At 45.9% G+C, this 21,515-nt stretch overlaps 1 protein-coding gene and 1 long non-coding RNA gene across 2 annotated transcripts in view; one reads left to right on the top strand and one right to left on the bottom strand.

The window, feature by feature from the left end:
- LOC134738737 (uncharacterized) overlaps positions 1 to 21,515 on the bottom strand; it is a 96,416-nt gene that overhangs the window by 55,395 nt on the left and 19,506 nt on the right. The gene's annotated exons all lie outside the window — the stretch shown is intronic.
- LOC129041209 (cytochrome P450 4A11) lies at positions 304 to 12,596 on the top strand. Its single transcript, XM_054496593.1, has 12 exons — positions 304 to 555; positions 3,654 to 3,795; positions 4,447 to 4,491; positions 4,982 to 5,109; positions 6,141 to 6,265; positions 6,633 to 6,787; positions 7,228 to 7,334; positions 7,421 to 7,611; positions 7,711 to 7,844; positions 8,740 to 8,804; positions 8,951 to 9,027; positions 11,474 to 12,596. Exons 1-12 carry the CDS (start codon positions 361 to 363, stop codon positions 11,667 to 11,669), a joined length of 1,560 nt encoding a protein of 519 aa, XP_054352568.1. The 5' UTR covers positions 304 to 360; the 3' UTR covers positions 11,670 to 12,596.

Raw genomic sequence — 21,515 nt, 5'->3', positions numbered from 1 at the left:
ATTATTGCAATGTAGTAAAGCAGAATGCAAATTCCTTGAGGTCAGCATTCAAGTCTATTTTCCTCGCAGTGGTGCCCACACACCTAGCATACTGCCTGGCACACAGTAAATGCTCATTAAATATTTGTGAGGTACATGGACAGGGGAATGTGGTAGACAGCTGATGAAGCTTTTCTCCCACTGTTCCTCTAGGTGGATCATCCATAGTCAATCAATTCTGAACTCTGAGGTCCAAGTTCTGCCCTCCCCCTTCACTCTCCCCACAAGTGGGCGGGACAATCCTCCCAGGACTTGAGCACAGGTGGACGGGGGTGGTCAGAGAGAGGTAGGGGCACTCAGAGATCCAGCAGGTGCTGCACCATGAGTGTCTCTGTCCTGAGCCCCAGCAGACTCCTGGGTGGTGTCTCCGGGATCCTCCCAGCGGCCTCCCTGCTCATTCTGCTTCTGCTGCTGATCAAGGCAGCTCAGCTCTACCTGCACAGGCAGTGGCTGCTCAAAGCCCTCCAGCAGTTCCCGTGCCCTCCCTCCCACTGGCTCTTCGGGCACACCCAGGAGGTAGGGAGGAACTCAATGGGGGAGTGGGAGGGCAAAGAGGGATGGGGCTCTGAGACCCTGGTCACAAAATCCATAGAGCAAAGCCTTGTTTTGTAACACACGTGAGGACTCAAAGGAACACCCAGCCTACCTCTCTGATCTCAGCTTGTCCCAGTCATGAGGAGCTCACTCCTCCCATGAAGCCCATCCTGCTGGTCCTCAGCTCTATCACCCATGCCCTCCTTCTGCAGATATCAAGTGTGTCTTGGCAGTCCTGCACGTGGAGGGCAATGCCTGATTGTCTCCAGGCTGGTTACCCCATAAGCCTTGGCTTTTCTCAAAGAACAAGGCTTCTAGATGCTCTCTGCCCAGTCATTCAATGCCATCACTCTGCCTGGCCCTGCATTTGCCTGGGAGCACAGACACCCATCTGAGGAATCTGTGCCATGAGGAGTTTATTGTCTGTGAAGAATACAGGCAGGAATTTGAGAAGGTGTCAGACTGCAGGAAAAGAGCTCACTCTGCTGGGGTGGATATCTGAGGCAGAGATCTACTGGTGTAGGGGACCAACTGGCTAAGTAAGTTTCCCCAAGACTCACGGAATTTCCACAACAGGTGATTTAGGACCTGAAAACCTGACAATTGTGGGTACACATGAGGGGGGTAGCCTGCACGATGTCCTCCAGGTGAGGAGACTGGTGTCTGAGTTGCACATTGAACAGGGTGTGTTGACCTCCTGGCTCTCCTCCCACACACCCAGACAGTGAGCTCCCTGGAGGTGAGCATGTCATCCCCTCCCTATGCCCCAGCAATCAGCAAAATCCTGGCACAGCTTGATGATCACGTCAGGCATGTAGAGCAAGCTTGTCCAACCCATGCCCCATGGGGCTGCATGTAGCTCAGGATGGCTTTGAATGTGGCCCAACACAAATTCGTAAACTTTCTTAAAACATTATGAGATTATTTTGCAATTTTTTTGAGCTCATCAGCTATCATTAGTGTTAGTGTATTTTATGCATGGCCCAAGACAATTATTTTTCTTCCAATGTGGCCTAGGAAAGCCAAAAGATTGGACACGCCAGGTGTAGAGGAACAGAGGAAGAAGAGAAAGGAGCAGCAAAAGGGCTGAGGAGGGACAGAGCCCATCCCCCATGCACTGCTATCCCTGCACGGGGAGGGGGGCCGGTAGGAACAGAGCACGGTAAAGGGCTGCATGGAGAGGGACTCATCAAGGTGCTATGAATTGAACACACTTAAGTAGAGATAGGGGTTTCAGGGAGCTGAGGCCTATTGTTTCTCAGCAAAGAAGGCAACATATTTCTGAGCAGAGCAGAACCAATGTGGGGACCTGACAAAGTTCTAGCCCTATATGGACTCATCCCAATACCACTCTGCCTTCTTTCCCATTCTCCACTTTTACCATATGTTACTCACTACCTCACTACCTGCCTCTGCATTTCAACCTCTAGGCCTCTGATCACACTGTGCTTGCTACCTGGAATTATTTTCTCATTCATATCTATCTGTCAAGGCCCAGCACCAAGCTACCTCCTTCAAGAAGGCCTCCTGGGTCTCCCAGAAGTGAAGGGCTGATTCTTTTTTCTACGGGCTATCCTCAAGAGGCCAGAGCAGTGTTAACTTGTCTCAGTTATTGTTCTGCAGTGTCACAAGTGTGGGATTCTTCTGGGAGAGACCATCTCTGATTTATCTTTGTAACCCAATAGTCCCTCAGTAAATGATGACTCAGTGAGTGAGGAAGAGCTTTCTAATCTTCAGTTCTGAGTTAGGTCCCTCTTCAAAGTTTCCCCGAATGCTTGTCCTTCATTCCATCTCATGTCCATTATCCTCTACTGCACGCCTGTAATCTTCCTTACCCCCCAACTAGTCTGAAAATTCCACACAGATAAGGACCACAGCTGTGTCCTAACGCCGTGCCTGAACCACACTGGGCACATAGTGTGTGTGCAGTAAGCATGTGCTGAATGATGGAACCTACCCCACAGTAGGGCAAGCTGCCTCAGAGCTGGACAATATGATTGTCAGAAGGAGGTGGGCAGACATTAGATATTTATGTGGTAGACAGTTGCTTTGAGTTACTAGAAGCAGTTGAAATAAAGAAGAGTTGGCTACATGGAACATCACTAGGACCCAATGTCTTTGAGGGTTCCAGATGAGATTAAAGCCAAGCTGAGTCTTGAAAGCTGAGGAGAGGTGGCTGCTCTGTGGCAGAGGGGAAGGGCATTCAAGGTAGAGAAAAGAGCAAGTGCCAGGGCCCAGAAGAGTGAGCAGGTGTAGCTGGTGTGTGAAACAGCAGCAGTGGTGGCATTGGTGTTGGAGCTGAAACAAACGGGTGATGGTGGAATTGCCGGCAGGGCTGGAGGCAAGAAAAGAGAAGTTGAAGCCAACAAGCCAAGAGCTTTGTAATCCACAATGAAGAGTTTAGAAAGATGACTCCAGGCAGCAGGGAGCTCATAATTCATTGATAAGTGAAAATGAGAATAAGAAACCCAAATCTCAAAATTATAGTCCAACACCAGCACCATATGCATATACCCAGACTCCATCCCATAAATCTGTACATATTCAACATGTAGAATACTATTATGCACACAATTTTATAGTTAATCTTTTTTTGCTTAGCCATACACATCCCAAACGCTATTTTATCTCAACAAATATTTACCATATATGCTGGGATAATATTGAAAATATAACAAGTATGATTATATAAAATTATAGTGTAATTTAAAATGTTTACATTAATTCATTTTATTCTCTAAATATACTAAATGATTTTACAAGTCTGCTCATCAAGTAATACAAGTTATGCACATTGCCCATGGAAATTGTTGTATTTATGACTTCCAGAGATTTTACACAACATGAAGACAATGGCTGACTTAAATTTCTGCTGGCAGTATTGAGTGAGGGCTCATAGCGCTTGGCCTAAGGTCAAGTCCTGGGGAGAGAGCAAGAATCTGGATCACAGCTCAGGTCATCAGAAACAGATCTAAATCCCTAACCTGAGCTACATGGCTCCTGTGGTTGTCCTGCCCTTCACTCCTGCTGCAAAGACTAGAAGTAAATGAAAGTGTTCATCTGTCTACCCTCGTTGACAGTTCCAACACGACCAGGAGCTACAACGGATTCAGGAATGGGTGAAGACATTCCCAAGTGCCTGTCCTTATTGGATATGGGGAGGTAAAGTTCGTGTCCAGCTCTATGACCCTGACTATATGAAGGTGATTCTGGGGAGATCAGGTGAGATTGAACCCCCATCCCAACTGCAATGTCTCTTCCCTGTTGACAAATGACCCTGGGTCTGTCAAATTCCAGAAGAGAGTGGCTGTTCCAACATCAATATCTGAAACCTCTCCCACGCATCCACCAAGCCCACCATGCCCAGGCTGTAGTCAAAAATATTTACTGAATACTGAATGTTTAAAACAATATGTGGGGCTGAATTTTCTATTCTTTTTTCTATTTCTCTATTAAGAAAATTGAGGTTTTCTGAAATGTAAATTGCCCCAGATCTGTAAAACAAATTTCATACCCACATTGACTTGGGTTTTGAAGCTCTAATTGTTGCCTGTCCTGGTCAGGAGGTGACTAGGAAAACATCAATGTAGAAAAACCCATGGCTCTGTATTATTCATTGTCATTGAAGACCTAGCCTATGTTTCTCACCAATTCACCTTCCTAGCCCTCTGGGTGTTTTCCTGCTGGAACACTGAGTCTGTCTTCCTGAGCCCACACTGACCTTCAGGACAGAAATAGAAGCGGATGGGAGTCAAGTGGGAGGTGACATGGGTCAAACTGCCAACTGACAGACACCAATAACTGATGGCTGCCTCTGAGACTGCCTTGCTTAGTAACTCCTAGTCTCCTATAAAGTCCTTTCTTACCTTTCAGACCCGAAATCCCATGGCTCCTACAGATTCCTGGCTCCATGGATTGGTATGTGTGCAAACTAGGACTGCAGCCCACTCCCTAGTTAGGTTTGAGTTATTTATTTGGCTCACAGAGAACAACAGATTAGGGGCCACCACTATCATGACCCCATCCCCAAATCAAGCCTCATTTCCTTCTTCTAGCAAGACCCTCACCCCTTCCTAATGCTGGTGCAAACCTTCCTGAGGCTCAGCTTCTTCTATTTCATGTCTCAGTTCTCTCCAGACATCCTTGGCCTCACATTTATTTCACATCTGCCCACAACCCTTTTCAACCTTTATCTCACAGCTGTCATAATCACATGGATGTAGCAGCTCAATTACAAAATTCACATGCCTGAAATGTACCTCCTTTTCCTACATTTGCCCATGATGTGGCTTCTTCTGGATAGTTCTCCCCCCAAGAAGCCATCTTTCTCCCTCCCAAATTGTCACCAGTCATCCCTAGGTCCGTGCAGCCCCTGACACACACATACACATATTCATGTCTACCTTAGGGTATGGCTTGCTCTTGTTGAATGGGCAGACATGGTTCCAGCATCGACGGATGCTGACCCCAGCCTTCCACTATGACATCCTGAAGCCCTACGTGGGGCTCATGGCAGACTCTGTACGAGTGATGCTGGTGAGTCCATGTTTCTCTCCTCTCCCCACACCCACTCACAGCACACACTCTCACCAACTCCACTCTCAACCCTGTGTCCCACAGGCAGCCACAGACATAGACACATGGAACAACACTCTCAGGTTATTGCTGTGAGAGTAGAGGGTTCCCCAGAGTTGTATAAGGTAGGAGAACACCCAGGCATCAGGTCAGATCCACATTTTGTTCCCCACCATAGGAATAGAGATTCATGGTGAACACAAGACCCTTCTTCTCCCACTTTGGAACCTCAGCACAAGGGACTGGAGGAGTATGCAATCTTGTTGGACAGCAGGACTTCCTATGCTGGCTGGCCTGGGCAATGGCAGCTTCAGTGGCAGCATGGACAGGCCAAGATGTCATCACCCACCCAGGCTCTGGCCTGGGGCCCCAAGTTTCTGCATGGATTTAAGCCACCCTGGGAAGGAAATGAACACCAGGTCTATGTTCTCAGAGCAATACCTGCCATAGCATCATCTCCAGTCAGGACTCTGATTTCTCATCCAACTCTGCCCAGCAAATTTTGATGAATGGAAAAGAATTGAAGTCCCTGTTTTCTCTACAACAGAGTGCCCATACTAGCCCCTTAAGCTATCTTTGGCACTGAAACTTTCTGCCCTAAAGTTGGTGTCCTACTAGTCCCTCAGAACTAGCTCAGCTCTCAGAACACTGAAGAATCCCCCATTATTTATCCCAGAACAACAATAACAACAAAATTTTCACAACCATATGTCCTAACTGAATCTCAAAATTCAATACTTAATCCATGCTATTGTGAGAGGATCTGTTGAATGTTGTATTAAAAGTGTGTGAGAATTAGGTGTCAGTTTACCAACACCGGCTTTACAGTCCCAGTTTCTACAATGCATCTGCTCTGTAAAGTGAGGAATCCCAACCAAGATATCTGCAAGCTACAGAAAAAACAAGATATCTGCAGGTACACGAAAAAGCCAGGCCTTATTAGCAAAGCACTTCTTGGAGATTAAGAAGGTCCATGCCCCCTCCCACCACAGGACAAATGGGAAAAGCTCCTTGGCCAGGATTCCCCACTGGAGGTCTTTCAGCACGTCTCCTTGATGACCCTGGACACCATCATGAAGTGTGCCTTCAGCCATCAGGGCAGCATCCAGGTGGACAGGTCAGTGACAACCCTCCAGCGGCAGGCCTTTGTTCTTAACAAGTGGAGTGCACATACCTGAGGGGCAGGTGGGACAGTGTGAAGGCTCACCTCCACACAAAGGAAGAGTCAGTCCCCGACCAAACTCTAATTCCAGTCCAGACCAAACAAAGTCTCAGGAACAGATGCCTAATTTCTAGCATAGGTGGATCCTGGTTGTCCATTCCATTTGATAAAGGCCAAAGGATAATAGGGCTGTAAGATAGAAGAAACATTGCCTCAAGGTTGCTTGTCCCCATTATCTGAGGCTGCCTCCTCTCAGACCCCATTCTACTTCCGGGTAATGGGCCCATCCCGACTGCGGTCTCTTCTTCATACTCTCCCTCAGGAATTCTCAGTCCTACATCCAGGCCATTAGTGACCTGAACAGCCTGGTTTTTTGCCGTATGAGGAATGCCTTTCACGAGAATGACACCATCTACAGCCTGACCTCTGCTGGCCGCTGGACACACCGCGCCTGCCAGCTGGCCCATCAGCACACAGGTTCTGTCTCTTCCTCTTGTCTCCCAGCCTTTCCCAGGCACAGTGAAAGTACCTGCCCTGACTCCTCAGGCAGAGAAGGCCCCTAGTAACCCTGCAGAAGCCAGAACACACTCAGCCTGGGGAATTCCCTTGCTCAGGGGCTGGGAGCCAAGATGTGAGGGGCCAGATTCTGTGCCTTGGTTTATCAGTGTCCCCACATGGAGATAACTGAATGAGACCCTGTCCAAACAGCATTCAAGCGGAGCCTCCATAAACTGTGCCACTGGCGGGAGGGGTGCCCTGCCTCACACAGCACTAGAGCTTCCACCCCTGACCCTGCACCCACACTCACATTCATGCTGAGATCTACCAGGCACCCACAGTGGGGCAGTTGGGGAGCTAGGCCTCCTGGGGGCTGCTGATGGTCTCAGCTCTGACTGGTAACCATTGTTCTGGTACAGACCAAGTGATCCAACTGAGGAAGGCTCAACTACAGAAGGAGGGGGAGCTGGAGAAGGTCAAGAGGAAGAGGCACTTGGATTTCCTGGACCTCCTCCTCTTGGCCAAAGTGAGTATGTGTAGGAGAGGCCTGAGTCTTTGCCCAGAAGTACAGAGCAAGAGACCAGCCCTGCACTTTCATCACGGTCTTCCCAGATGGAGAATGGGAGCATCTTGTCAGACAAGGACCTCCGTGCTGAGGTGGACACGTTCATGTTTGAAGGCCATGACACCACAGCCAGTGGGATCTCCTGGATCCTCTATGCTCTGGCCACACATCCCAAGCATCAGGAGAGGTGTCGGGAGGAGATCCACGGCCTCCTGGGTGATGAAGCCTCCATCACCTGGTGAGTGAGGGCTCAAAAGATGGGGTTCCCTGCCTTCTCTACAGGGGAAGCCCCTGGTCTGCCCAGGCCTTGCTGATGTTCAGGATGGGCTTGTTTCAGGAACCACCTGGACCAGATGCCCTACACCACCATGTGCATTAAGGAGGCACTGAGACTCTACCCACCGGTGCCAGGCATTGGCAGAGAGCTCAGCACTCCCGTCACCTTCCCTGATGGGCGCTCCTTGCCCAAAGGTATGAAGTTTCCCCATCCTCTCACCCAAACTCTCCACAGGGACAGGTGGAGGGTGAGAAATCCATGTGTGCTTCAGAGTTGTGCACATCTCTGGGTCTCCCTTTTGTTCTAAAAAAATCAAAAACATACTTTGTATTTAGGATGAATTTGAAAAGTCTGGCCGAGAGCTTGAACCCACCAAAAGTTCAAGAAATAAATGTTAATCTCTGAATGCGGCCTTGGGTCAGTAACTCTAAAATTCTATTCCTTGAGATGTGCAGGGCTGGAAAGAGAATCAGACAAGGGCAGAGAGGGATGTGTTTCTTTCCTCATGGGGTCAGTGCAAAAGAGGCTCATCAGGAATCTCACTTCCTGGGTCGGCTGTTGTCCAGTCTCTGAGGAAGCCTCAGGTTGATGGCAGAGAGCAGCCGATGACCAGATCTGGGGCCACCAAGGCGCAACTCCCCCAGTTCTGGTCCCAGTCCTGCCATAACCTAGTTGTGTGAACATAGACAAGACAATTGGTCTCTCTGAGACTCAGGTATCTCCCCTGAAAACTGAGAGCAAAAGAATGTCTTCCTTGGAGTGTTGTTGTATTGAGTGAGTTCACGTATATTCTCCAATGACCCTTGGAGGATATTTGATGAATGTGAAATGTCACTGGACTTACTCTAAAGAGTAATGCTCTGATTCTTTCTTGCTTCTCATTCCTGTATAAATGGTTGTCTATTCATCATCTGAACTCACATGCTTTGTCAAGCCTAACCCACCTGCATAATGGCAGAATCATCCTAGTCAAAGTGACAATTTGTGGAAAGTAGGCCTTTCGGGCCTTCTTTTGCCCCTGCTGGCTGGAGTACCAGGCCACCTCATGTGAATGATTGGTCTTCTCTCTCTTTCCAACCTGCACCACAGGTATCATGGTCTTGCTCTCCATTTATGGCCTTCACCACAACCCAAAAGTGTGGCCCAACCCAGAGGTATGTGGTCCTTGAGAGGAGGAAATGGGGTGATCTCTCAAGACCAATACCTTCTCCTGCTTCCACCTCTGGGAGTCCTGTCCCCTCATGGGTGGCAAGCAGGTGCTGGATCCTTAACTATCCTGGCTCTTGTGCTGTCTCTGCAGGTGTTTGACCCTTCCCGTTTTGCACCAGGTTCTGCTCAACACAGCCACGCTTTCCTGCCCTTCTCAGGAGGATCAAGGTGAGACGTCCTGTGTGGTAATTGAAACAGAGAAATAAGGGAAGTCTCTGATCAACCCTCTGATCTTTGTGAGCCTGATGTTCATATGTGGCATCTTCAGTTGTGCTCTTAAATGTTGGTATTTGTGGGAAAGTCAGGCACCTGGTGTGGGCATCTCTGTGTACAAAAGGAAGGTGGCATTCAGAGCACCTCATGGAGACTTTGCTCCCTCTGCTTCTTCAAATGGGCAGCCTGAATTCACTGTCAGTGCATGTTCCAAACTTCAGTATATTCATGTATTTTCCTCACTTTAAGGACATGAATTCTCAAAATTAGATATTCTCCAGTAAATTCAACTTCAGCTGTTTGCTTTTCTCAGTTATCAGGAATAGTAAACTGTAGATTTCTCTCTCCCCACACATCCTCAGTGCAGCACACTACCTTCCCTATTTAATTCACCAGTCTGCCATAGAGATGAATCATTGAAATCTTTGCATCTATTTATAATACAGATGACCTGCAAATCCTACCTTTCAAGCCATATAAGGAAGAGGTTAAGGTAGCCCTTTGAAGAAAGCTTTACAACAGTGTGTGTCATATCATACATTTTTCTGTCTTGCCCAATGACATTTTTACTGCATTATATAGTGTTCACATATTTACATCTATTTCCCCATTTGGCAAATTCTGTACATGCCTTAGGAACTTTATACCATAGTCCTGTAATCCACTTAGCACAATATTGGCCAAAAACATAAAAATGTGAACAGTACACTGTCTTGGACAGAAAAGCCCAATAATTATCATATAACGCAAATTTGAAGGCTCCTGGTATGTGAAATATAAAACACACTTGAAATTGCTTTTGAGCTGGAGAGGAAAACTCCAGAATGGCTGCGGTGGAAATCATCGTGGCATCAGGAATCATCCTGTGACATACACACAGGCAAAAACGATACAAATTCTTAGTAGAAACAAAGTTTGTTCAAAGAAATAATTACGTGACTTCTTGAAACGGTGAGTCCAGTTACACAGAACAGGCTTTAAGAAAAAGCTTCCTCCTAAAACTCCTCTAGCACAGGTCTGTCTATCCCAGCATGAGTCCTCCTAAACATTACCTGCAAATCATGTCGCTGCCACTAGAGAACTGGAGAGCATTCCTAAGCTCCATTTCTAGCTCAGAACTAATATTTACTCTCAGTGTATTTCATTCTATTTTATTCATTTTAAAACTTAAATAACATCATTCAGATATAAAAGTATTTCTTAAACCTACCTCTATGAGTCAAGTCCTGTGCAGCGTGATGAGAAAACAGAGATAAAAGGTACAAAAATGTGTTGTACACAAATATATCCTGTGCTCCAGACACACATCGTTCCGTCATCCATCGTTTCACTCATTCACTCACTGAGTGGCTTGTTGAGTGTCCCTGTCCCTGGTGCTGTCCGTGGCACTGGACTGTTAGTGTTCATGTACAAATCACGAATACTACCTGAGGCCCTGGGAGGGAGAGGCCCAGCTGGCAGGGAGTGAGAGGCAGCTGGGCTCTGACTTCAGCCTTGAGGATGTGGCAGGCAGAGGTGGAGGGAGGACATTCTCAGCCATCTCCACATGAACAGGGCTAGGACATGGGCTGGACAGGTGAAATGTGGGTGAGGCAAGAGCCCACGGAGGGCTTGTCTGCCAGCTGAGGCATTGGGATGCTGTCCCCCCTGTGATGAAGAGCGTGGGAGGGTCTGAGCTGGGCTGTGGCTTCAGTGTGCAGGGAGGGGAAGCAGAAAACCATAAAGCCCAGGTGAGAAGACAGAGGAAGGACAAGGAAGGACGTTTCTGGAGTAGAATTAGAAGGCTACAGGGGCTGGTGGATGGAGGAGTGAGGTTAGACAGGAGCTCGGACCCTGGGGTGGGAGGCAGGTGGGGCAACACTGAGGATCACCCACCAGTTCCCCTCCAGGAAGCCTCCCACTGTCCTTCTGACTCCCTTAATCCACCCATCGGGGACCCCCTATGAGGATTCAGGTCCCTGTGTGTCCCACTACATGGGAAGCACCTGAGAGTGTGGCCCACCCTCACCCTACAGGACCTGAACTGACCTCCACACTGGAAAACAAGAAATGTTTGTGGAGGAGTGAACAAACCATTGATTAACTCTTTATCTATTCATGTGATTAGACTCTGTGCCTTAGAGCCCTGGCCTTGTCTTGATAGAGGGTTTCAGGCTACTGAGAGCAGAGGTAGAAGGTGGGAGTTAGGAGCTAGCCCAGGAAGACGGCTCTGTCCAAGGTTTGGGATAGTGTGAAGCCAGGATGGGGTAGAAGTGTCCATGGGCTGTAAGTGTGCAGGGGCTGGACACACGAGGATGGGCACTGAATGCCCACCTCAGGGCTGGGGTCGGGGTCCAAAACCTGCTGAGATCAGAATGGGGCCTGAGGACACTTCTCAATTCATTGTCTCTGCCTGGCCCAGGAACTGCATCGGGAAACAATTTGCCATGAACGAGCTGAAGGTGGCCACGGCCCTGACTCTGCTCCGCTTTGAGCTGCTGCCTGATCCCACCAGGATCCCCATCCCCATGGCACGACTTGTGTTGAAATCCAAAAATGGAATCCACCTGCGTCTCAGGAGGCTCCCTAACCCTTGTGAGGACAAGGACCAGCTTTGAGGGCCTCCACCTGCCATCCTGTCTTCCTAACCCCCGCTCCTGTCCCCTTCCTGTCTGCCCATATCCTGCTTTCTATCTGCCCACCTTCCCTTCTTCCCACCTGCCTGCTGTCCCCCAGTCTGCCTGCACTTCTCTCTCTCACCTTTCTCCAGGCTCCCTACCTTCTTGTCTACCTGTCTCCTACCCACCTGTATCTCTTGTTGGGAGAAAAGCTGAGTGTTGGGAGAAGGTGAGGCAGAGCTTGCATGTCTGACATAATGTAAAAGAGTCTTGGATCATGTCCAGGATCCAGGGTCTAAAACCCCTTGTGGCCTTTGGAACACCAAGCTCTGTGCTAAAGTGTGGAAGGCTACCCTGATGCACCATAATCGAAGCCCAGGGCATAAAACCCCTCGTGGCTTGGATAGAATCCAGGGCTCGTGGCTCTGGAATGTGTCTGGACTTGCTGGCTCCTTGCTCCTTTCTCTCCCAGGATCAATTGTATCTTGAGTTAAAAGAACCTGCTCACCATCATCTCAAATAGCAGAGCAGATGCTAAACCGTCACAGCTGTAAATCATGTGCTTAATGCAACGTGCCCTTTCGACCCCCACATTCTCACCACCTGTTTCTTTGTTTGATCACCAATAAATAGTCTGCACTTCCAGAGCTCAGGGCCTTCACAGCCTCCATACTTAGCTTTGGCGCCCTGGACCCACTTTCTCTTTCAAACTGTCTTTTCTCATTCCTTTGACTCTGCCGGACTTTGTCACCCCCATGACCTGGTGTTGGGTCCGATCACCCCAACATCACTGAATCTCCACCCACCTCCCAAACTCCTGCCTGCCCTCCAGACTGTCTGCCCATACACCTGTCTCCTTCTTCCTGCCTGCTTGTCTGTTCCTATATTAGTTTCCTATTGCTGCTGTAATAAACCATCACAATCTCAGTGATTTTAAATAACGGCTTTTTATTCTCTTACAGTTCTGGAGGTCAAAGTCAGATATGGGTTTCACTGGATGAAAACAAGTTCTGGACAGGGCCAAACCCCTACCCCTAGAAGGTTTCAGGGAGAGCCCTTGACTTTTCAGCTCCAGAGCTGCCTTTTTTGCATTCCTTGGTACTGTCCCCTCCTTCCTTTTTAAAGCCAATGGCATCTTCAAGTCTCTCTCTCTGTGACTGTCTTCACATCTCTTTCCCTCTTATAAGGACCCTTGTGGTTAGTTACATCAAGCTTATTAAGATAATCAAAGATAATGTCACCACCTCAAGATCCATTACTTACTCAAAAGTCCATTGTGACATATGCAGTCCCAGAATCACAGGTTTCATGAATTAGGATGTGGACAACATGGAGACCCATTGTTCGTCCTGGCACAGCCCCTACCTGATTGTCATCTGATGTATCCATCTAAATCTCTCCTGTATGCTACCTACCTACATACATGATTGTCAGCCAGACAATCCCTCTATCTTCCCTCCTCTCTAGAATAAGGTTCACAAGCTTGCATGCTTTGTCCAGCTTCACATGGAAGGTGATAGGGTTAGAAGAGGAGACACTAAGGCAGGGAGATAAATCTCTACTGAAGAGAGATAACGGAGATGAGGTGTGCCTATTGGTGCCAGAACCCTAGCAGGGCCTGATTTGACCCATCCCCCTGCACACAGCCTCATACCATGTCTCCCCTGGTGCCCACACCCTGTCCAGCTCCTGAGGCTCCCATGGTAGCTGAGTTTAGATAAAGGATATTTATCTAGGAGATCAGAGGGAGAAGCTCACACCTATAGGGAAAAGACTCCAGGCCTCCATTCCATTCAAGATTTAGATTCAAGATGAATCACAGCAAGGCTGAGCTAAGAGCCTGTCTTGCCGTATTTTGTGTTACTGTAACCGAATACCCAAGGCTGGGTTATTGATCTAGAAAAGAGGTTTATTTGGCTCATGATCTGGTGGCTGAAAAGTTTAAGTTTTGGCAGCTCAATCAGATGAAGTCCTCACGCAGCTTCCACTCATGGCAGAAAGCAAAAGGGGAGTGGCACGTGCTGAGATTGCATGGTGACAGAGGAAGCAGGAGAGAGACTAAGGAAGCAAGACTCTGTTTTGATCCCAATGTCTTGGAAACCTGTCCATTCGAGATACAGCTAAACCTCAAGCCTGTGAGGTGGAAGGGGGCACTAATCTCTTCATAAAGGATCTGTCTCCATGATCTAAATATCTCCCACTAGGACCCACCTCCCAACACTACTGTGTTGGGGATCAAGGCTTCAGGAGTTTGGTTAGGAACATCCCACATCCCAGCCATAGTGAGGCTGTACTGAGCTGAGCAGGAAAGCCTCAAAGGCCTGGTCTGTCATGAGGGCCTTGTAAATTCAGCTCTCCACAGTCCCAGTGAGGTGCAGAAAGAGACCCCAGCCTAGCAACGTCACCAGGTACCTGTCAACCTCCCTCACATATGGAACCTTCAGGCTTCTCAGGAAGCTCATGGCATGGGCAGCTGTCCAGTCAGGGGTGGGAGGAGCCCAGGTAGGCAAATGGGTCTGGCTGGTGGAAGAGGCTGTCAGACCCTAAGCAGCTCCTTCCCAACAGCACTTCTTGGGAACCAACTTCTTGGTTGTCCTCTGCCTCTCTGGCTGGCCACCCTGATGGGGCAGGGGCATCCTCAACCCTGTCCACACTTGGTGACTGCCTGGGTGCTGGTACTGCTGATCCTGGGCTCTGTTCCAGCATCCGGGCCCCATGTACTACCCCTGGGCTAGTGTCACTGATTGTCCCAGCCTCTCTCAATGCAGACCTTGCTTCTCTTCCTAAATCTGAACCCATATGTTCCTCCCACCTATTGCCCACTCCTAGCCCAGGACCTTGGATGCCATAGAGGGAATTTCCTCTGCCTGAGATCTGAAAGCTCATTCTGTTACCCTGAAAGGGCTTCTCTTCTAGCTTGTGCCTGCAACTAGGACCTCCCTCCAAGTCCCCTGAGTTCCCAGGTCATTGGATTAATTCAGTCCTGCTCTGAGAACGGGCAGGAAAGGGGAAGGCTGGAAAGTCGGTGATCAGCCAGGAGTGGAGGGAGATGGAAAAACTGGGAGAGGAGAGTGACCTGGGAACATCATGGACAGGATGGCCGGCCAGTCCCCTGGCATCAGGGGATTTACAAGGGCTCATGTTGGCCATGCTCAAAGACCACAGGACAGTGGGCACTCACTCCCGTTACTACCCCTAATACGTGGTTGAAAAGAGGAAGAGGAAGCAAATCATATAAGTGAAAGTCTCATTGCAATTGGAGAGGTGGAGACCTCAGAGTGATCAAAGACATAGGGAAGGTGCACAAGGAGGGGGAATCTGAATATCTCTATGTAAAAGAATGATGTGGAACTTTTACATACAAGATATACAAAGTAAAAAAAAATGGATAGAAGGGTTGAAAGATAGCCCACAGAATGGCAGAATATATTCACAAATCAAATGAGAACATATGAAGGACTCCAACACACAACAACAAAATACTACAATCCCATTCAAAAATTCAAAGGACTTCAATAGAAACTACTGCAAAGAAGATATGCAAGTGATCCATAAGTGCACCTGGAAAGATGCTCAACTTCATTGGTCATTGGGGAAATGCAAATCAAAACCACAGTGAGATACCACTTCATATCCTTTAGAAAGGCTATAATTATTTTTTAATGGAAAATATGAAATGTTGGACAGAATATGGAGAAATTGAAACCCTTATGAATTGCTGGTGAATGTAAATTGGCATGGTCAATTTGCAAAACCAATTTGTGGTTCGTCAGAAAAATAAAATCACAATTTCCATGGGACCCAGCAATTCCACTTTTGGGTGTATACCCAATGGATTTTAAAGCAGGGATTTGAACAGATCCTTGTAAACCAATGTTCACAACAACACTATTCACAGTACTTATCAGGTTGAAGAGCCCAAGTGTCCATCAACAGATGAATGGGTCCACAAAATGTGGTATACAGATAATGGAATATTATTCAGTCATAAAAAGAATGAAGTTCTGATACACACTACAGCAGGAATGACAGTGATAACAGCATGCTAAGTAAAATTTGACAGACATAACAGGAAAAAATCATTTGATTCCACTCATAAGTAGTATAGGCAAATTCATAGATTAGACAAAGTAGTAGAGAATAACAAGGACTGGGAGAAGGCAGAATTATCATTAAATGATTACAGAGTTTCTTTAGAGTGATGAAAACCTTTTGGAAATAGGTAGTGATGATGGTTGTAAAACACTGTAGGATCTACTGCCAAGATGGCCAAATAGGAACAGCTCTGGTCTGCAGCTCCCAGCAAGACCAATGCAGAAGGCGGGTGATTTCTGCATTTCCAATTGAGGTATCCTGTTCATCTCTTTAGGACTGGTTAGGCAGTCAGTGCAGGCCACAGAGGGTGAGCAGAAGCAGGGTGGGGCACAGCCTCATTGGAGAAATGCAAGGAGTCGGGGGCCTCCCTTTCCCAACCAAGGGAAGCCATGAGGGACTGTGCTATCCAGCCCAAATACCACACTTTTCCCATGGTTTTGCAATCTGTAGACCAGGAGATTCCCTCATGTGCCTACACCACCAGGGCCCTGGGTTTCAAGCACAAAATTGTGCAGCTGTTCAGGCAGACACTACGCTAGCTGCAGGAGGTTTTTTTTTTCATACGCTAGTGGTGCCTGGAGCCCCAGTGAGACAGAACTGTTCACTCCTCTGGAAAGGGGGCTGAAGCCAGGGAACCAAGTGGTCTCGCTCAGTGGGTTCCATTCCCACAAGACCCAACAAGCTAAGAACCACTGGCTTGAAATTTTCACTGATAGCACAGCAGTCTGAAGTCAACCTGGGACGATTGAGCTTGTTGGGGGGAGGGGCGTCTGCCATTACTGAGGCTTGAGTAGGCGGTTTTCCCCTGACAGTGCTAAAATGGCCTGAAAGTTCGGACTGGGCAAAACTCAACACAGTGAGGCGAAGCGGCTGTGGCCAGTCTGCCTCTGTAGAGGCCTCTTCACTGGGCAGGGCATCTCTGAAAGAAAGGCAGCAACCCCAGCCAGGAGCTTATAGATAAAATTCCCATCTCATTGTGGGCATAGCTTCAGCGGACTTAAACTTTCCTGCCTGATGGCTCTGAAGACAGCAATGGATCCTGACAAGCAGGGTTCTACCAACACAGTGCTTGAGCTCTGCTAAGTGGGTCCCTGAACCCCATGCCCCCTCACTGCCAGAGACCTCCCAACAGGGGTTGACTGACACCTCATACAGGAGAGCTCCGACTGGCATCTGGAGGATGCCAGCTTCATCCTCTGGGAGGAAGCTTCCAGACGAAGGAGCAGGCAGCAATCTTCGCTGTTCTGCAGCCTCCACTGGTGATACTCAGGCAAATAGGGTCCAGAGCGGACTGCCAACAAACTGCAGCAGACCTACAGAAAAGGGGCCTGACTGTTGGAAGAAAAATTAACAAACAGAAAGCAATAACATCAACATCAACAAAAACAACCTTCACACAGAAACCCCATCCAAAGGTCATCAGACTCAAACATCAAAGGTAGATAAATCCATGAAGATGAGGAAAAATCAGTGCAAAAATGCCGAAAATTCATAGAACCAGAATGCCTCTTCTCCTCCAAATGATCACAACTCCTCTCCAGCAAGAACACAAAACTGATGGATTGACAGAAGTAGGCTTCAGAAGTTGGGTAATAACAAACTCCTGTGTACTAACAGAGCATGTTCTAACCCAATGCAAGGAAGCCAAGAACCTTGAAAAAGGGTTACGGGAACTGCTAACTAGAATAACCAGTTTAGAGAAGAACATAAATGACCTGATGGAGCTGAAAAACACACCACAAGCACTTTGTGAAGCATATTCAAGTATCAGTAGCCGAATGAATCAAGCAAAAGAAAGGATATCAGAGATTGGAGATCAACTTAATGAAATAAAGCATGAAGACAAGATTGGAGAAAAAAGATGGAAAATGAACAAACAAAGCCTCCAAGAAATATGGGACTATGTGAAAAGACCAAATCTAGGTTGATTAGGGTCTCCGAAACTGATGGGGAGTATAGAGCCAAGCTGGAAAACACACTTCAAGGTATTATCCAGGAGAACTTCCCCAACCTAGCAAGACAAAACAACATTCAAACTCAGGAAATAAGAGAACACCACAAAGATACTCCTAGTGAAGAGCCACCCCAAGACACATAATCATCAGATTTCCAAGGTTGAAATGAAAGAAAAAATGTTAAGGGCAGCCAGAGAGAAAAGCCAGGTTACCTACAAAGGGAAGCCCATCAGACTAACAATGGATCTCTCTACAGAAATCCTACAGAAAAGCCAGAAGAGAGTGGGGACCAATATTCAACATTCTTAAAGAAGAGAATTTTCAACCCAGAATTTTACATCCAGCCAAACTAAGCTTCATAATTGAAGGAGAAATAAAATCCTTTCCAGACAAGCAAATGCTAAGGGATTTTGTCACCACCAGGCCTGCCTTACAAGAGCTCCTGAAGGAAGCAAAATTATGGAAAGAAAAAAACAAGTACCAGCCACTGCAAAAACACACCAAAATATAAAGACCAATGACACTATGGAGATAATGCATCAACTAAAGTGCAAAATAACCAGCTAGTATCATGAGGACAGGATCAAATTCACACATAACAATATTAACCTTAAATGAAAATGGGCTAAATGCCCCAATTAAAAGACACAGACTGGCAAATTGGATAACGAGACCCACCAGTGTGCTGTATTAAAGAGACCCATCTCAAGTTCAAAGACATAAAAAGGCTCAAAATAAAGGGATGGAGGAATATTTACCAAGCAAATGGAAAGCAAAAAAAAAAAAAAAAAAAAAAAAAAGCAGGGTTGAAATCCTAGTCTCTGATAAAACAGGCTTTAAGAAAACAAAGATTAAAAAAAAAAAAGACAAAGAAAGGCATTACATAATGGCAAAGGGATCAATGCAACAAAAAGAGCTAACTATCCTAAATGTACATGCACCCAATGCAGGAGCACCCAGATTCATAAAACAAGTTCTTAGAGACCTACAAAGAGACTTAGACTCCCACACAATAATAGTGAGAGATTTTAACACCCCACTGCCAGTATTAGACATATCAATGAGACAGAAAATTAACAAGGATATTCAGGACTTGAACTCAGCTCTGTACCAAGTGGACCAAATAGATATCTACAGAACTCTCCACCCCAATTCAACAGAATATACATTCTGCTCAGCACCACATAACACTTATTCTAAAACTGACCACATAATTGGAAGTAAAACACACCTCAGCAAATGCAGAAGAATGGAAATAATAACAAACAGCCTCTCAGACCAGAGTACAATCAAATTAGAACTCAGGATTAGGAAACTCACTCAAAACCACACAACTATATGGAAAGTGAACAACCTGCTCCTGAATGACTACTGGGTAAATAATGAAATTAAGTCAGAAGTAACTAAGTTCTTTAAAACCAATAAGAACAAAGAGACAATGTACCAGAATCTCTGGGACACAGCTAAAGCAATGTCTGGAGGGAAATGTATAGCACTAAATGCCCACTAAATAAAGCAAGAAAGATCTAAAATCGACACCTTAACATCACAATTAAAAGAGCTAGAGAAGCAAGAGCAAACAAATTCAAAAGCTAGCAGAAGACAAGAAATAACTAAGATCAGAGCAGACCTGAAGGGGATAGAGACATGAAAAAACCCTTCAAAAAATCAATGAATCCAGGAGCTGGTTTTTTGAAAAGATTAACTAAATAGACCACTAGCCAGACTAAAAATAGCCCAGGACCAGATGGATTCACAGCCAAATTCTACCAGAGGTACAAAGCAGAGTTGCTACCACTCCTTATGAAAGTATTCCAAACAACAGAAAAACAGGGACTCATCCTTAACTCATTTTATGAGGCCAGCATCATCCTGATTCCAAAACCTGGCAGAGACACAACAATAACAAAAAAATTTCAGACCAATATTCCTGATGAACATTTATGTAAAAATCCTCAATAAAATACTGAAAAACTGAATGCAGCAGTACATCAAAAAGCTTATCCACCACAATGAAGTTGGCTTCATTCCTGGGATGAAAGGCTGGTTCAACATATGCAAATCAATAAATATAATCCATCACATAAACAGAACCAGTGACAAAAACCATATGATTATCTCAATAGATGCAGAAAAGGCCTTTGACAAAATTCAACACCCCTTCATGCTAAAACATCTCAATAAACTAGGCATTGATGGAACATATCTCAAAATAATACGAGCTATTTATGACGAACCCATAGCCAATATCATACTGAATGGGCAAAAGCTGGAAGCATTTCCTTTGAAAACTGGCACAAAACAAAGATGCCCTCTCTCACCACTCCTATTCCACATAGTATTGGAAATTCTGGCCAGGCAATCAGGCAAGAGAAAGAAATAAAGGTATTCAATTAGGAAGAGAGGAAGTCAAATTGTCTCTGTTTGCAGATGACATCATTGTACATTTAGAAAACCCCATCGTCTCAGCCCAAAAACTCCTTAAGCTGATAAACAACTTCAACAAAGTCTCAGGATACAAAATCAATGTGCAAAAATCACAAGTATTCCTATATACCAATAATAAACAAGCAGAGAGACAAATCATAAATGAACTCCTATTCATAATTGCTACAAAGAAAATAAAATACCTAGGAATATAATTTACGAGGGATGTGAAGGACCTCTTCAAGGAGAACTACAAACCACTGATCCACAAAATAAAAGAGGACACAAACAAATGGAAAAAAAATCCATGCTGATGGATAGGAAGAATCAATATGGTAAAAATGGCCATACTGCCCAAAGTAATTGATAGATTCAATACTCTTCCCATCAAGCTACCATTGACTTTCTTCACAGAATTAGAAAAAGCTACTTTAAATTTCATATGGAACCAAAAAAGGCCCTATATAGCCAAGACAATGCTAAGCAAAAAGAACAAAGCTGGAGACATCACCCTACCTTACTGCAAACTATACTACAAGGCTACAGTAACCAAACAGCATGGTACTAGTACCAAAACAGAGATATAGACCAATGGAACACAACAGAGACCTCAAAAATAACACCACACATCTACAACCATCTGATTTTCAACAAACTTCACAAAAACAGGCAATGGAGAGAGGATTCCCTATTTAATAAATGGTGTTAGGAAAACTGGCTAGCCATATGCAGAAAACTGAAACCAGACCCCTTCCTTATACTGTACACAAAAATTAACTCAAGATGGATTAAAGACTTAAATATAAAACCTAAAACTATAAAAACCCTAGAAGAAAACATAGGCAATATCATTCCAGACATAGGCATGGGCAAAGACTTCATGACTAAAACACAAAAAGCAATTTCAACAAAAGCCAAAATTGATAAATAGGATCTAATTAAACTAAAGAGCTTCTGTTTAGCAAAAGAAACTATCATCAAAATGAACAGGCAACCTACAGAATGGGAGAAAATTTTTGCAATCTATCCATCTGACAAAGGTCTAATATCCAGAATCTATGAGCAACTTAAATTCACAAGAAAAAAACAACCCCATCAAAAAGTTGGCGAAGGATATGAACAGACACTTCTCAAAAGAAGACATTTATGCAGCCAACAAACATAGGAAAAAAAGCTCACTATCACTGGTCATTAGAGAAATGCAAATCAAAACCACAATGAGATACCATCTCATGGCAGTTAGAATGGCAATCATTAAAAAGTCAGGAAACAACAGATGCTGGAGAGGATGTGGAGAAATAGGAATGCTCTTACACTGTTGGTGGGAGTGTAAATTAGTTCAACCATTGTGAAAAACAGTGTGGTGATT

Source organism: Pongo pygmaeus, chromosome 1 (genome assembly GCF_028885625.2).
Source record: "Pongo pygmaeus isolate AG05252 chromosome 1, NHGRI_mPonPyg2-v2.0_pri, whole genome shotgun sequence".
NCBI classification, from domain to species: domain Eukaryota; kingdom Metazoa; phylum Chordata; class Mammalia; order Primates; family Hominidae; genus Pongo; species Pongo pygmaeus.
This window is presented reverse-complemented; position numbering and strand designations above follow the sequence as displayed.

Coding starts and splice junctions, on each gene's coding strand:
- LOC129041209 (XM_054496593.1), top strand. CDS start 361: ATGAGTGTCTCTGTCCTGAGCCCCAGCAGACTCCTGGGTGGTGTCTCC. Junction 6,266..6,632: donor GGCAGCATCCAGGTGGACAG/GTCAGTGACAAC, acceptor ACTCTCCCTCAG/GAATTCTCAGTCCTACATCC. Junction 8,805..8,950: donor AAGTGTGGCCCAACCCAGAG/GTATGTGGTCCT, acceptor CTGTCTCTGCAG/GTGTTTGACCCTTCCCGTTT.